Genomic DNA, 14,257 nt, shown 5'->3' on the forward strand with positions numbered 1-14,257 from the left:
CATTCTAGTAGATAATCAAATATTCGAGGACTTGCGTGAAGAGCAGAGAATTAATATTTTCACCATATTACGTTTAGTTAGTCTTAGATTGAAAGTGTCCTGATCCTTTTTGGTAACCATAATTGGAACAGTATTGAAGAACTTGGATGTTACAAAAATGATTGACAAAATTGACGAAGTTGAATAGGGGAAAAAAACGGCCTGTGTAAATAAGATCAGGGAATCTGGAACTGCTTAATCTATAACAATTTAGACTGACATCTTAAAGTATATGAAGATTTTTTTCCCCTTTGGCCCAAACGAGAACATTTTGACAAGATAGTGATAAAAGAGTAGAACGTTAAAGAGCGCCAGTGGGGAACATAGCTCTTCATAAAAATTCTCTCTGGGGGCCAACCCAGTGGTGCAGCGGTTAAGTGCACACATTCTGCTTCAGCGGCCTGGGGTTCGCTGGTTTGAATCCCGGGTGCAGACATGGCACCACTTGGGAAGCCATGCTGTGGTAGGTGTCCCACATATAAAGTAGAGGAAGATGGGCACGGATGTTAGCTCAGGGCCAGTCTACCTCAGCAAAAAGAGGAGGATTGGCAGCAGGTGTTAGCTCATGGCTAATCTTAAAAAAAAAAAAAAATTGTCTGAGCTGTATCGTTTTAATATTCACCCACATAAAGGTAGATACTAAAGAAATGATGTTCTCATACTCCTTTCTATCCTCAATGTTATTTTTCACTTCTTGAAGTAATAACTGGAGGTGATGATTATTGTATCGGTGGCCACAGTGGTATATAGTCGTAAGAGAGAGAGAATAGTAAATCTACTAACAACTTGACAGAATTAAAAAGAAACGGCTACGACTAGAATCTCTGAACACTCAATGAATCCATGGACCAAACTGTGTGTAGATAGCACAGTTTTCATCGGAAACTGTATTAAGGTAGCCTAAACGCCAGTCCACGGTGCTCTAGAAGCTAAATAAACTCTAATTTTTACTTTATGAACAAACCTACATAAAAAGATCTATTCAAGGATTCAAAGTCTATATATGTTTCTGCATGAGCATACAATCTTTAGTAATCTATACCAAAAAGCTTCACTTGCTTTCCCCAATATTTAACATTTAATTGCATGGTTTAAGAATGTTTCTTTTATTTCACTCTTAAACATCAAAGCAATCAAACCATTAATCCAGTTAATAATGGTACACATTTCTCAGAGATGTCTTTCATTTCAAATTAGCAAAAAATTTTTTTTTTCTTTTTTTGCTGGGGAAGGTTAGCCCTGAGCTAACATCTGTGCCAATCTTCCTCCACCTTTTTATATGTGGGTTGCTGCCACAGCATGGCTGATGAGTGGTGTAGGTCCAAGCCCAGGATCCGAACCCGTGAACCCAGACCGAACCCAGACCGAACCCAGAACCAGAAGTGGAGTGTGCTGAACTTTAAATACTACGCCACAGGGCTGGCCCCGTAACCGAAAAACTTTTCAATGTCATTCTCGTTGGTTCTAATGAGAGATGTAGAGGTGTTAAACCCAGTATTCTTCTTTGATTATTATTCTTCTTTTTCCTTTTGTACCTGACTCACATCCTCGAAAGCAAAACTGTTCATGCCATCCCTAATAAGATAGGTGGTCTCGCTTCACATTGATGCTGTGCAAGAAAGAGAAGTTACAGTGACATCATGTCTACGTGGTATTTTCTAGACTTCAGTATTTCACTGGCTTTTGTGGAAAAGTCAGCCTCTTGAATGTCACTTAAATGTAGTCTTTTCTGTAGTTGACTATCCAATGAACACAAAAGAGACATCTGTAAAATGTGGAATTAATTTTGAGAGTTGGATAAAGCCCTTAGAATAATAATGGTGACTATACAAGTCACCTATGAAACTATTCTCTCATGGGTGGTATTAATTTCCTATCTACAGAGTCATATTAGTGAATGTGTTATGTTTGTAGCCCCAAGAAAATGAAATAATAATTTTCTTTTTTTTTTTTAGCAGTCTATTAAAATGTCAAGGTTTATCTTGACTGCTGCTTTTTAATGTAAATGTTTGGGCTTAATTGAATTCCTAATATGTGATGTCACTTGGAATTCTGATAGGGTCTACTAATTTTCCCTGTAGAGATATATTTCTTCTTAAAATGAAAGGAATAACAAAAATATTATTTTACACAATGGTAGGAAAGTGGTCAACATAAGTCATTATGAGATTTTTACTGTAAAATCTTGACAGTGTAGGGACTAAGCTCATTTGCGCTTCTTCCTCTCCCAAGTAGCTACTGGAATGTTTTAGCTGTAAAGTTACCATGTAACTATTTCTGATTGTTTATTTGTTATAGTTGGAAATTCAAGAACTATTAAAGAGACTCCATCTTGAATGTCAGCGTTCCACCCTCTTTTTTTGAGAATAAGAATAAAAATAATTATTTTATATTCATCTACTGTTTTGCACATAGTAGGCTTTCCTTGCCATGATAAATTGCAAGAATAAGGGGTCACGTCCAAACCTCTGGAGCTTCATTAAAAACTTTAACTCCTTTCTGCTTATCAAACAGAGCTTATAAAAAAAGTGCTAAAGACAGGACATGTATGTCATCTAAGCTGTATCATTCTGGCAAGTGGACCTCAGTGCAGAATTGAAGTTCTATAACATTCACCTGAGAGCAAATCATTTCATTCGGGTTGACTCCTCTGTGAACAGCTTTATGTTACGATCTCATTCAGTACAGCCAATGAATGTGGTAGTAGCATATATGAGTATATATGTATTAGCATATACATATTCTTTGCTGCAGCTTTTTAATTAGGAAGTTGTTGATGAAATAGACCTTTTGACCATTCTGGAAGATTAATTGAAAAGTAGATGAGGCTGACAGCATCAATGTTAAGTGTTGTCTTTCCAGAAGTATTGATTATTCTATCCATTGCAGATCCCTTCATATCGATTGGATGTCTCCAGGGAAACCGAATGGCATCATTCTTGGATATGAGCTCTTACGGAGAACATGGCATTCTTGCCCTAAAACCCAGAAGTTAATGAGGAACCACAGTGCTGAGCTCTGTATGGCAGTGAAGTGTCAGACACCTGAAACTATGTGTGGACCCAGGTGTTATTCTCCTGAAGCCAAGGTAAATCAAACTAGTCAGTGAAATATGTTTTTCTGACTAAGGATCCACGTGAAATCACTTGCTTCTTAAACCATAGTTTATCATGATCACTATTTCCACTAGTCTATCAAGAAGACCCCGTGGAAATGAAAGGATGCTTATAAAAATCGTATCTTCCTCATGAGCATTTTTGCCTTCTCATTTTTCATCACCTTCCCCGGAAATATTAGTTTATTGCAATGATAAGGAGCCTCCTGAATTTGTGTTTGACTGAATGACTCGAATTTTCTTTACAACAAATCCATTCAGCTACAAGTGGGTGTTTATTTAAATGACACTGATGAGTAACTGTGAACAGGACCTTGCATGGTTTGTCAGAAATATTTTAAAGTTATGGCCGTTTACAGATTAATGCTCATATTAGTTACAGTTTAGGAATCAGATCGATAATACAGCCAGACAGAGGAGTTTGTAAGTGGCTTTTATTGACAAACGATGCAGAAAATCCTTAATTTGAAGGTAGGATTTCATATCATGAAATAATGTTCCTATTTGTCAACAACAATATCTGCCATTTAATGACTAAAGCTGCTACTAAATTCAAAGGATTCACAGCAAAAGGACACAGTGATTAAGAAAGTGCGTTATTGAAGCAATATGAATAAAATACAAATTATTATGGCTGACACTGGCTGAGCAGTAATTATTATCTCAGAAATATCATAAAACTAGCAATTACTAACTATATATTTTTTTTACTTAAGCTCCAGAATTGTCACTATGCCTAAGTTTTACGTCATTTCAGTCCATTAAATGCACGCTGTCTGATGAGCGTATTTTCATAAAGTGAAACTAAATTTAGGAATTCTGGGAGGAAAAATGCTGGAATAAATCTGCCCATTAAAAACGCTCTCCAGGAGAAAGAAAGATGGTTCTGATGTATTAAACAAAGTCTTACTTTTATTTTAAAGATTAAGGACACACACAGGTATTGTCAGTGAAAGAGAATAAAGGAAGTCAATTAAAATTTCAAGAGAAAAAAATTGTTTGTAAATTCCTGTTTGGGGTATACTATGAATGTACACATCCTGGGTGAGAAGTTGGAGAGAGGTAGAAAGGAGACTTATTGTGAGTGTAAGGACTTTTCGGCTAAATCACTATAAACATAAGAAGGACCTGAAATACACAAGCTTCACCATGTGGTTACTGCCAGGTTCTCAAACCCCATTGAGCATCAGACCTGGAGAGTTTGTTAAAACACAGATTGTGCCCAGAGGCTCTGATTCAGTAAGTCTGGGGTGGGGTGTGAGAATTTGCATTTCTAACAAGTTCCCAGGTGATGCTTCTGCATCTAGTCCGGGGACCACACTTTGAGAATCACTAGATTACAGAATTACTTTTGGAAACCGTATAGCAAGGAACAGGCTATTAGCTATACAATATGGCTATACAACCGGCTAATAGCTATATACAATATAATATGAATATTAGCTATACAATTATCTGCTCAAGTAGTTGCCATTTCTATGCATGTTTTCCGAGACAACCAGCTTGAAGACTGATTTAGAAGATTAAGAAATATTCTGTTTATGGGGAGACCTCCTAAGAGAAATAATTGCTTGAAAATGTCCCCTTTGGGACCCATTGATGATCTAAACCAGAGTGAGTTAGTAGAAAGCCACAAGTTTCACGTGACAGAAGGAGCCTGGGGATGGCAGTGACAATGAGAGAATGGAAGTGAACCAGTCCTAATAGCCCAACACTAAATAAATATTTGGGCGAAAATTTCAAAAGAGGATGATAAGTACTAGAGAAGCTTGCTGAAGGAAAAGACGAGATGTGCCAAAGTGTCCAGAAACACTGTATGTGAATGGGACGTTAATAAATGCTTTAAGACCATACAACAATGGGCAAGATTTTGGGTCACTATCATAAAACAAGAGGGAGATGTGTGTTGTTTTATCCTGAAAGCAAAATGCCCAACATTCCTAAATCCCAAATAAACGCACAGAGGTTTTTTCCTTAACTCTTAAAAATGGGGCATAATTTTGAGGCTGGCCCAGTGGCGTAGTGGTTAAATTTGCACACTCCGCTTCAGTGGCCCAGGGTTTGCCAGAGCAGATCCTGGGTGTGGGAACTACACACCACTCATCAAACCATGCTGTGGCAGCATCCTACATACAAAATAGAGGAAGATTGACAACAGATGTTAGCTCAGGGCCAATCTGCCTCACCAAAAAAAAGATTGGACATAATTTCAAAATTTACTTTGCACACAGAATATGACATCAAAAGGAAGGCTCACTCAAAAAAATTTATCCTTGGAATTAGACTAATTTTGAATCCTTGTTGCTAATAACTAAACACAGCACAGGAAATTCATTTCAGTTGGTTTAACAGGACCAATTAAGGAACCACAGGGATAGACTCTGAATTTAAGAGCCCAATTTCTTCGCTCTTTGGTAACTTTTTAAAAATGAATGAAGTACTAAGCTAGTGGCCCTTTTGATGATGGAGAGATTCCTCATTCTACTGCCCTCGTATTGAGCTTGATTCAAATGTTGGTGAAGGCTGGAAGTAGCAATGAGCAGAAAGGAAAAGAGAAACAACTCTTAAATGATGGTTGATTTTGCCTGCCATAGGAAGCATCTATCTTTTTTAGTGTAACTTATGCCAAGTATAGGTTCTGAGGCCGTATTTCAGCAACTATTCAATGTTTCATTTGTTATATACACAGAGTGTCAGTCTCTCAGACCTCAAGTAGGCACGCAAATAATTATTTGATTGTTCAAGCACATAATTTCTTCCACAGCTCCTGGAGAAAACACCTTGTTAAAAGGGCTTTTCAAAATTAATTTCCATATAAATTTCCTCTTTTTTTAATGTGGAGATATATATATATATATATAAAAATAAATATTGGACTTCATTGAGGTTGCTTTGTCTGAAGATTGGGTTCATAAATAACTGATCACAAAAATTATAAGGGAAATGCAATTTATTTTAAAAAAAGAAAGATCAGTGAGAGACAGGTTTCTGTGGATGTGGTGTTTTCAAATGGAACAATCATTAAAATAAAAACATATATATGAAGAAATTGTTCATTGACAATTCTAAATCATCTTTGCATTGGAAGCACTGACATTCAAAAGGTAATTCATATTTATAGAATATTATAATAGAGCACAAGGCATGGTTGAAGCCTAAAAATGCTACATTGTATCAAATAGCATTTATGTAATTTCATGCTGAAAAAATGATTTTGGTTTTTGGTTTTTGGTGAAGAAGTTTCTCCCTGAGCTAACGTCCTTTGCCAATCATCCTCTTTTTTTTGCTTGAGGAAGATTAGCCGTAAGCTAACATCTGTGCCCATCTTCCTCTACTTTGTATGTGGGATGCCTCCACAGCATGGCTGGTCAATGCATTAGGTCCACGCCCAGCATCTGAATCAGTGACCCTGGGCCGCCAAAGCAGAGTGCATGGAACTTTAACCACTTGGCCACAGGATGGCTCTGAAAATATATTTTTTAAACTTTTGAATTTTTATCAGGACTATGCTACATTTGATCTCAGATCAAGGCCTTATTAGAAAACAAATATATCACATAAGAGATGGTGGTATGATACTCTTAATTTAACAGCTCTTTCTTCAAACATGATCCCCACTTGCAGGTTTGCTGTAATGGAATTCTCCACGACCCCCAGCCTGGACACAGCTGTTGTGAAGAGAAGTATATCCCATTTATTCTGAATTCAAGCGGAGTTTGTTGCGGTGGCCGAATACAAGAGGCGAGACCAAACCACCAGTGTTGCTCTGGGTACTACGTTAGAATTTTACCAGGTGAGTGTCACGTCTGGGCGAGAAGCAGAAAATGCAAACACGATTTATGTCAGTGAACTTTTTCAAGCTCCTCTCCAACAAAAACTGAACCACTAACATGTAGCCAGTGGCCCACTTTAAATATCAATTCTTCTTGCAGCTTTGTTGAAATATAAGCAAGGATGGGTACAAAATTGACAGGGACTACAGGGGACTTCTGGAATTTACTACACAAGGAAATATGTCTGGATAGCTGAGTAACTCCCTTTATTTTATTCTCATGGCTAAATATTTTCACCGTAAACACTGTGAATTTCTACGTGTTCCACTCCCTGAAGCTATTCTCCATTTCCTCCATTTCTATTCTGAGCAAAGCGTTCACAGTTCCTGGATAGATTATTACCACAAATTCCACTTATCTGAGACTAGTCCTCTGTCAGGCTAGGTGGGGCTGAAAGAGGGATACACCAAAGAGTGGCAAACAGGGATTTTTCCCTCCTCAGCTTTTTTTTCTTCCTTCTATCTATCAGATAATTGAATAAGCCCAAATTTCAACCACACAAAACCATTGTCCAGTGAATGCAATTGAGAATAAAAATAATAACAATTAGTATTAATAAAACAGCAAGCCTCTGGCAGGCTCTGTGTTAAAAGCTTTATGTATGATACCCTTTATATCTTCCACCTCTATAGGAGATGGGTATTTTAAATCTTAAGTTTGAAAATAAGGAAAGAGGTTTAGACAGGATTATAAACATGCCCAGATTCACATAGATGGGTGTGGAAGAGCTGAAATGCAAATCTCAGTGTGTCCCTCTAAAATCTATGCTCTTTTAAGTACTCTGGCTTGTTCTTATATAACTGAAATTGGCTCAACACAAGGTTGACATAAGGGAAGCCATATTGTAGAAAAGAGACCGTGTTGTAACTTTGAATGACCTCTGACTAACTAACTCAGCTGGATATGCACCCTCCAGGAGATCCACATGTTCTGTAGAATTTAGGACCCCTGCTTGTGCTTATACCTCCCAGCTGCGATAAGACGATAGCTTCATTCTTTTGAGTTCCTTAGGAATATGATGACCCCCAAACAGAGAGTCTATGCTGATAGCCATCATCAAGGACAACTGAAAGATCTGGTGTGGCCACTCCCAGTCTGTAACACCAGAGGGTCAACATTCCTACCCCCTCCCCTATAACCCACTGGCCTATATAACTGCTTCAAGATTCTGCACCCCCATTAGGATGGTTCTTTTGCACATTAGTTGACCATCTTCCCTCTTGCTAGCAAGCTATAATAAATGCCCTTTCTCTGCCACCATCTTGCCTCTTGATGATTGGCTTTTGTCTTGCGGTGGGCAGATCATACCCATTGTGCAGTAAGGTAACCATAACATGTTAATATGTATTAGCATAGTTTTTTGACTGACAATTCCAAACTTCAAACATCTTCATTACTGCCACAGTCGATTACTATCTATCCTGGAAAAAACATTGAGAACACAGATTTTTTTTTTTAATTGAGGTAGTATTGGTTTATAACATTATATAAGTTGTCGGTGTACAACAGTATAATTTGGCATCTGTCTTTGGCATGCTCACCACCAAAAGTCTAGCATGAAATTTATGCCAAACGTCTAGTTAACTCAAGTATTGTTCAATGTATCTTTGCGTTTGGTATAAATATATCCTTCCAAGGCATGTGAAAGGAGAAATTGTCTCACGGAGCATCTCTTTTGCAAAACACTAGAGCAAAAAGGGAAGGTGAAGTGATTAAATACTATGCAAGTTTATTCAAGGCAAAGATTCTCTATTCTTTGTAATTGTCCCTTAAAAATAATAGAAAAATCTGTCCTTATAGCAGTACTGTTATTTCTGATTCTTTCATAATTAGTATTTTCATAAAATACTTTCATAATTGAATATCTCTTAATCAGCTAGATTTTCCAAGTAAGAAAACACAACGGTGATGGAAACAAGGATTTTGTAGAAGTGTTAACTTCTTTATGCTACAAATTATAGTGTTAGCAACAATCAAACATTGTCAAATGTTTCACTCTCTCAAAATAATTTACACTTTTGGAGTTTTTAACTATGTGTTATGTCTTCGCTCCCCTGCAAAGAATTGCCTTACAAATTATAACTACAGAGATGAGATGGAAATTTTCTGTTGTCCCATTCTTCCCATTCTTCAGACCAATAGACCACATTAGGCTTTTCTCTAAGTCTAGCATAGAACTAAATGATAGTGTTCTCATCTCTAAGTCATACGAAAATTTTTAATGTTATGACTTGCAATTAACCGTTCAAGCTCTGAGAAATATCCTCTGTCCCCTAAAATTGATGAAAAATACTTGGTTGCATTTATCATGGTGATTAACTCTTGTTGCCTTTCTCAATCTGTACAAAAAATGTGAGATTTTAAACTAAGAAAACAATCTACTTTTGTTCTATTTCCAAACAAAATCTCACATTTTTTTCCTGAAAATGAAATAAACCTTCGTTGCTCAAAGGTCATTTATAGATATTACACAAAACTTTTTAATAAGTAATTTTTAAAACAAGAGTTTTTAAAGCCTCTATGATCTGTACATTGACACATGCTCACTCAGACCTCAAGCATTTTAATATCTACCAAACTTGAGCATGGCCCACATTCGGATTCCATTTAAGTAGTTAGTTCATTTTTCATAGTATTTGAATACCTCCCTTGGTGTCAAGAAAAAAACAATGCAATCTCACAGGATAATCAAAAAGAGTGTTTTGCTCCAATCATTAGTCTCCATGTACCTAAACGAAGACAATGTATTGTCATCTGCATCTTCGGCCAATGGTCTTTGTTAACTAGTCTAACACCATTTACAACAAGAAAGAAAGGATAGTGACCCCAAACCGTCTTATATCTAAATGTAATTCAGGTTCGATCAGTAGTCTGCCAGATCAAGGCTGAGATGGGGTATAGGCATTTTGGTATTTAAGTCTGAAATATTGGTTAATAATATTTACTTCATTTTTTTCTCACAGTTTTCCTCCATAGCACCACATAGTAAAGAGCAGCAGAAAAAGGAATGCTCATTCCACTCCCCTTTTTTTATAAATATGCTAATGACCTGAAGCTAAATGTTAATGTGGGTCATTCTTTGATAAGAATAACAATTAACTGTGAAGCCTGCATGGTCGCTTTTAAAGAGAAAACATTTTCAAGCCTCTTGTGAAATAGTTTCATTTTGAGAGGTTAATGAGAAGGTGACTGATCCTTGTATCTTATGTCTAATAGCCCTTTTTTGAGGAGAAAAAAAATCAGTTTTACTTTTCATTGATATAATCCACATCTCTTTTTTATGAAGCTTCATCTTCTGTCAGTCACTGAATAAGATTCTGAGGGATTCAGGGAGCCATGGATAACACATCCAAACCAATTAGTATTTTTATACTCAAAAGTGACTTTAAAAAAAAATTGTTGGTTTTCCCCAATATAGATGTGTACACTATGTTTTCTTTAAGCCCGCCATTGTCCTAAGGGAGGTTCAATTTACTGATGCTGCCCCTGGGCCATGTGACATATTATGTTAAAGCAAGTTTGCCAACAAGGAGCACTGTGTTCTCTAGCTGTAAAGATTTAAGAAATATGGCAACTACATTTGAGACCAAACAGGAAAATCCTTTTACCCAGAGGAATGTAACAAATTCAGTAACTTTGCTGTTCACGGTAAGCTCATTAGCCTTCATTGGCCTCTAGCAGAATCATCATGAAAAGTTTAGTAAGTCCTCTTCTGCTTATAGATACTATGTTGTGGGATGCTTTCGAAGACTATTGTCACCACTCTAAAAGGGGGTCCTCTGCCTGATGTGTACATAAAAAGCCACTATTTACGCCATTGGCTTTTGAGAAAAGAAAAGGTTTTATTGCAAGGTCAACCAGCAAGGAGAGAGGAAGCAAGACCCTCAAATCTGTCTCCCCTATCCGGAGTTTGGGGCAAAATTTAAGAGGTTAGGGCAAATGGGCTGATACATGGAAGTGCCAGTGGGGCAAGTTTCGATTGGAAAGCTTTAAACATTTATGGTAAGGTGTGGAAAGGAACTTTAACACTGGATCTTCCTAGACAATGGACCCCTCGTTTCTGATAAGAGTCTGACTTTCAAGTTCCGGTTGTATGCTGGTCCTTTTGATTCCATAGGGAAAGAATCTTTGGTTCCAGGTGTTATTTCGGGTCAAGATTTTCTCCTCCGTGCATGCTCTGGCTACGCAGCTTGCATTTTTTGCTCACTGCCCCTGAAAAATGACCCTTAATCACTCTGTTGGTAAGATGGGGTCAGGTTGAACTGGTCCCAGAGGGCTCATGATTACATTATCAGCTAAGCCGACTGTCCTCTGAATTCTAGGAATTCAATCTTGAGAGAAAATTGAGTATGCCTTGGCCCACTCCTAAATATTTTCTCTAGAGAAATGAAAACTTATGCTTACACAAAAATCTTCACATGAATGTTTATAGCCATTCTATTCATATTTGCCAAAAACTAGAACGAGCCTCAATGTCCCTCAGTGGGTAAGTGGACAAACTAGTACATCCACACAGAGGAATACTACCCAGCAATCAAAAGGAACAAACCACTGAGATGTACCAAAAAGGCATTATGCTGAGTGAAAGAAACCAATCTCAAAAAGTTACACTCTGCGAGATTCCATTTACATGACATACATGAAAAAACAAGCTATAGTGATGGAGAACAAATCAGTGATTGCCGAGAAAGGATAATGGGTGGGAGGAAGGTGTTGACCGTTAAGGGGTTTTGGGGGGTGATGAAACTCTTTTATATCTGATTGTATTCTTGTGTTAAAATTCATAGACTATGTATCCAAAGGAGGTGAATTTTAACTGGATGATATTTTTTAAAATAAATTTTATAAAAAGGAGTATGTCTTAGCATTCTGTTTCCATTTTGCAAATAGGAAAAATGAGACATATGGCCAAGCTACACAGCTAGTCAAGATTAGAATTTTCATGATCAAATATGAGATTGAGCCATTAGAGATATTATGTTATATAATAATGCGATGACTTCATACATGTCACAATATGTTCTTCTGGTATATTGGTAGAACAGAAAGAAAGCAAATATATCTCCCTTGAAATTATATTGAAAATCTCTATTAAAAGGAAAGCAAAAATGTCCTACTCAGACTAGACTCTGTATTTCCAGTAATAGCTTATGTGATCATATTCTAATAAAGGAAAAAATTCGGTATAGTGTTTTGATGGTTTTTTGCTGAATAATTAGCAGATAATATCATGGGGTTTGGAGTCAAACTGCCTCTCTTCACATCTCATTTCTTTGACTTATTAGTTGTTTGGTCTTCATTAAGTTACTTGAACTAAGTAATATTAGTGGGAGACTATTGTCTCTAACGAATACTGAGCTCCTGAGTTATAACCCCTAAGCTTGCCCTATCTTTCATGGGCAGATAGAAGGAAAGGTTTACAGTAATTGGGGAGCCTAAGAGTAAAGGAAGTTAACAGGCATCCTTTAAGTGACAGAAGATAGTCTCTAATGAATCATTCCAGAGCAAAGACTCGGGTGTGTCCACTTTTATCAGATCCTATAAAGGGGCAATGGGTTCACAAAAGCCAGGGATCAAATATCTAATGGACATTGAAATCCTATGAGACCAAGGATCCTCATTGATTCTTGTTGATTCTGTGAGACTGGGCAATCCTTTATCTAAGCAGACTTTTGGCAATTGACTGAGGAAAGTCATGAACAGCTTCCAACCTTTGAAGGGAAAGAGACTTTCCATTTTGCATGATGTCACAGTCTAGAATGCACTTTGTTCTGAAAAAATTGACATTTTGAGATTTTGTGCTACCACTGTCAACAAATATAGAGAATTAATTTTTTTTTTTAAGATTTTTTCTTTTTTCCTTTTTCTCCCCAAAGCCCCCCGGTACATAGTTGTATATTCTTCGTTGCGGGTCCTTCCAGTTGTGGCACGTGGGACGCCGCCTCAGCTTGGCTTGATGAGCAGTGCCATGTCCACGCCCAGGATTCGAACCAACGAAACACTGGGCCGCCTGCAGCAGAGCGCGTGAACTTAACCACTCGGCCACGGGGCCGGCCCCAATTTTTTTTTTTTTTAAGATTGGCACCTGGGCTAACAACTGTTGCCAATGTTTTTTTCTTTTTTCTTTTTTGGCTTTTATTTCCCCAAACCCCCCCGTACACAGTTGTATATCTTAGTTGCAGGTCCTTCTAGTTGTGGGATGTGGTACGCCGCCTCTACGTGGCCTGACGAGCGGTGCCATGTCCACGCCCAGGATCCAAACCCTGGGCCGCCACAGCGGAGCACGAGAGCTTAACCACTCGGCCACAGAGCCGGCCCCAGAATTAATTTTTTAAGACTCTCTGGGGAACATAATGAGATCATCCACACATTGTATAGGAGTGGGGTTTTAAAGAGGAAATCAAATACCTTCAATATGTTAGTTTCATAGGTCTACCATAACAATTACCACATATTTACTGGCTTAAAACAGCACAAATTTATTATCTTACATTTTTTTCAAGGTCAGAAATTCCAAATGGGTGTCGCTGGGCTAAAATCAAGGTGTTGGCCAGGTTGTGTTCTCTTCTGGAGAAGAGAATCCATTTTCTTCCCTTTTCCGCCTCCTAGAGGCTAACCACATTCCTTGGCTAGTCGTCCCCTTCCATCCCTCAGGCCTGCAATGGCCAGTCAAGCCTTTCTTATATCACATTATCAAACTTAATTCCATCTGCTATTTTAATTCCCTTTTGCCATGTTCCAGGATTGAGGTTCCAGGTTCCAGGATTGAGACATGGACATCTTTGGGAGGCCATATTCTGCCTACCATGCTAAGGTTATGGCTAAGTAATTGTAGGAATTAAGAGGGTGTTTCCATACACTCTTGGGATATAACAGTCCCAATGCTAAAAGATACTGTGAGTCTGAGTGTCAGAAAAACTGCTGAGCATAGATCTATTACTCCAAATTAAGCAGCTGTCTCAGGTATTGGAGATAGGATGGTGTTCAGGCTGGGAACTACCGGGAAGTCAGGAAGCACAATCCTGTTAATGGCCCTTAAATCTTGGAGAATGTGGTATACAAGTCATTTATCTTTTTGATGGAATGAATAGGATATTATAAGAATTACTACTGGGGATAAGTCCTTTCTGGAGTTAAGGGGGTATGATGAACCACAGTTATTCAATAGCCGCCATTTTTTTAAATAGGTTTTGGGCCAGTTTCAAGAAGGGCATGGCCAGATTTATAGAGACCTTTAAGGATTTAGCCTCTTCTGTGAATCCCATATCTG

The 14,257-nt window shown here is 37.8% G+C and overlaps 1 protein-coding gene across 1 annotated transcript in view; it reads left to right on the top strand.

Moving 5' to 3' along the window:
- The window catches only part of USH2A (usherin), a 733,563-nt gene that overhangs the window by 544,424 nt on the left and 174,882 nt on the right, over positions 1-14,257 (top strand). The window contains exons 47-48 of the mRNA XM_046679838.1: positions 2,929-3,127; positions 6,779-6,947. Coding sequence (XP_046535794.1) covers positions 2,929-3,127; positions 6,779-6,947 — 368 coding nt within the window. The remainder of the gene's footprint in view (positions 1-2,928; positions 3,128-6,778; positions 6,948-14,257) is intronic.

Source organism: Equus quagga, chromosome 12 (genome assembly GCF_021613505.1).
Source record: "Equus quagga isolate Etosha38 chromosome 12, UCLA_HA_Equagga_1.0, whole genome shotgun sequence".
Classification (NCBI taxonomy): domain Eukaryota; kingdom Metazoa; phylum Chordata; class Mammalia; order Perissodactyla; family Equidae; genus Equus; species Equus quagga.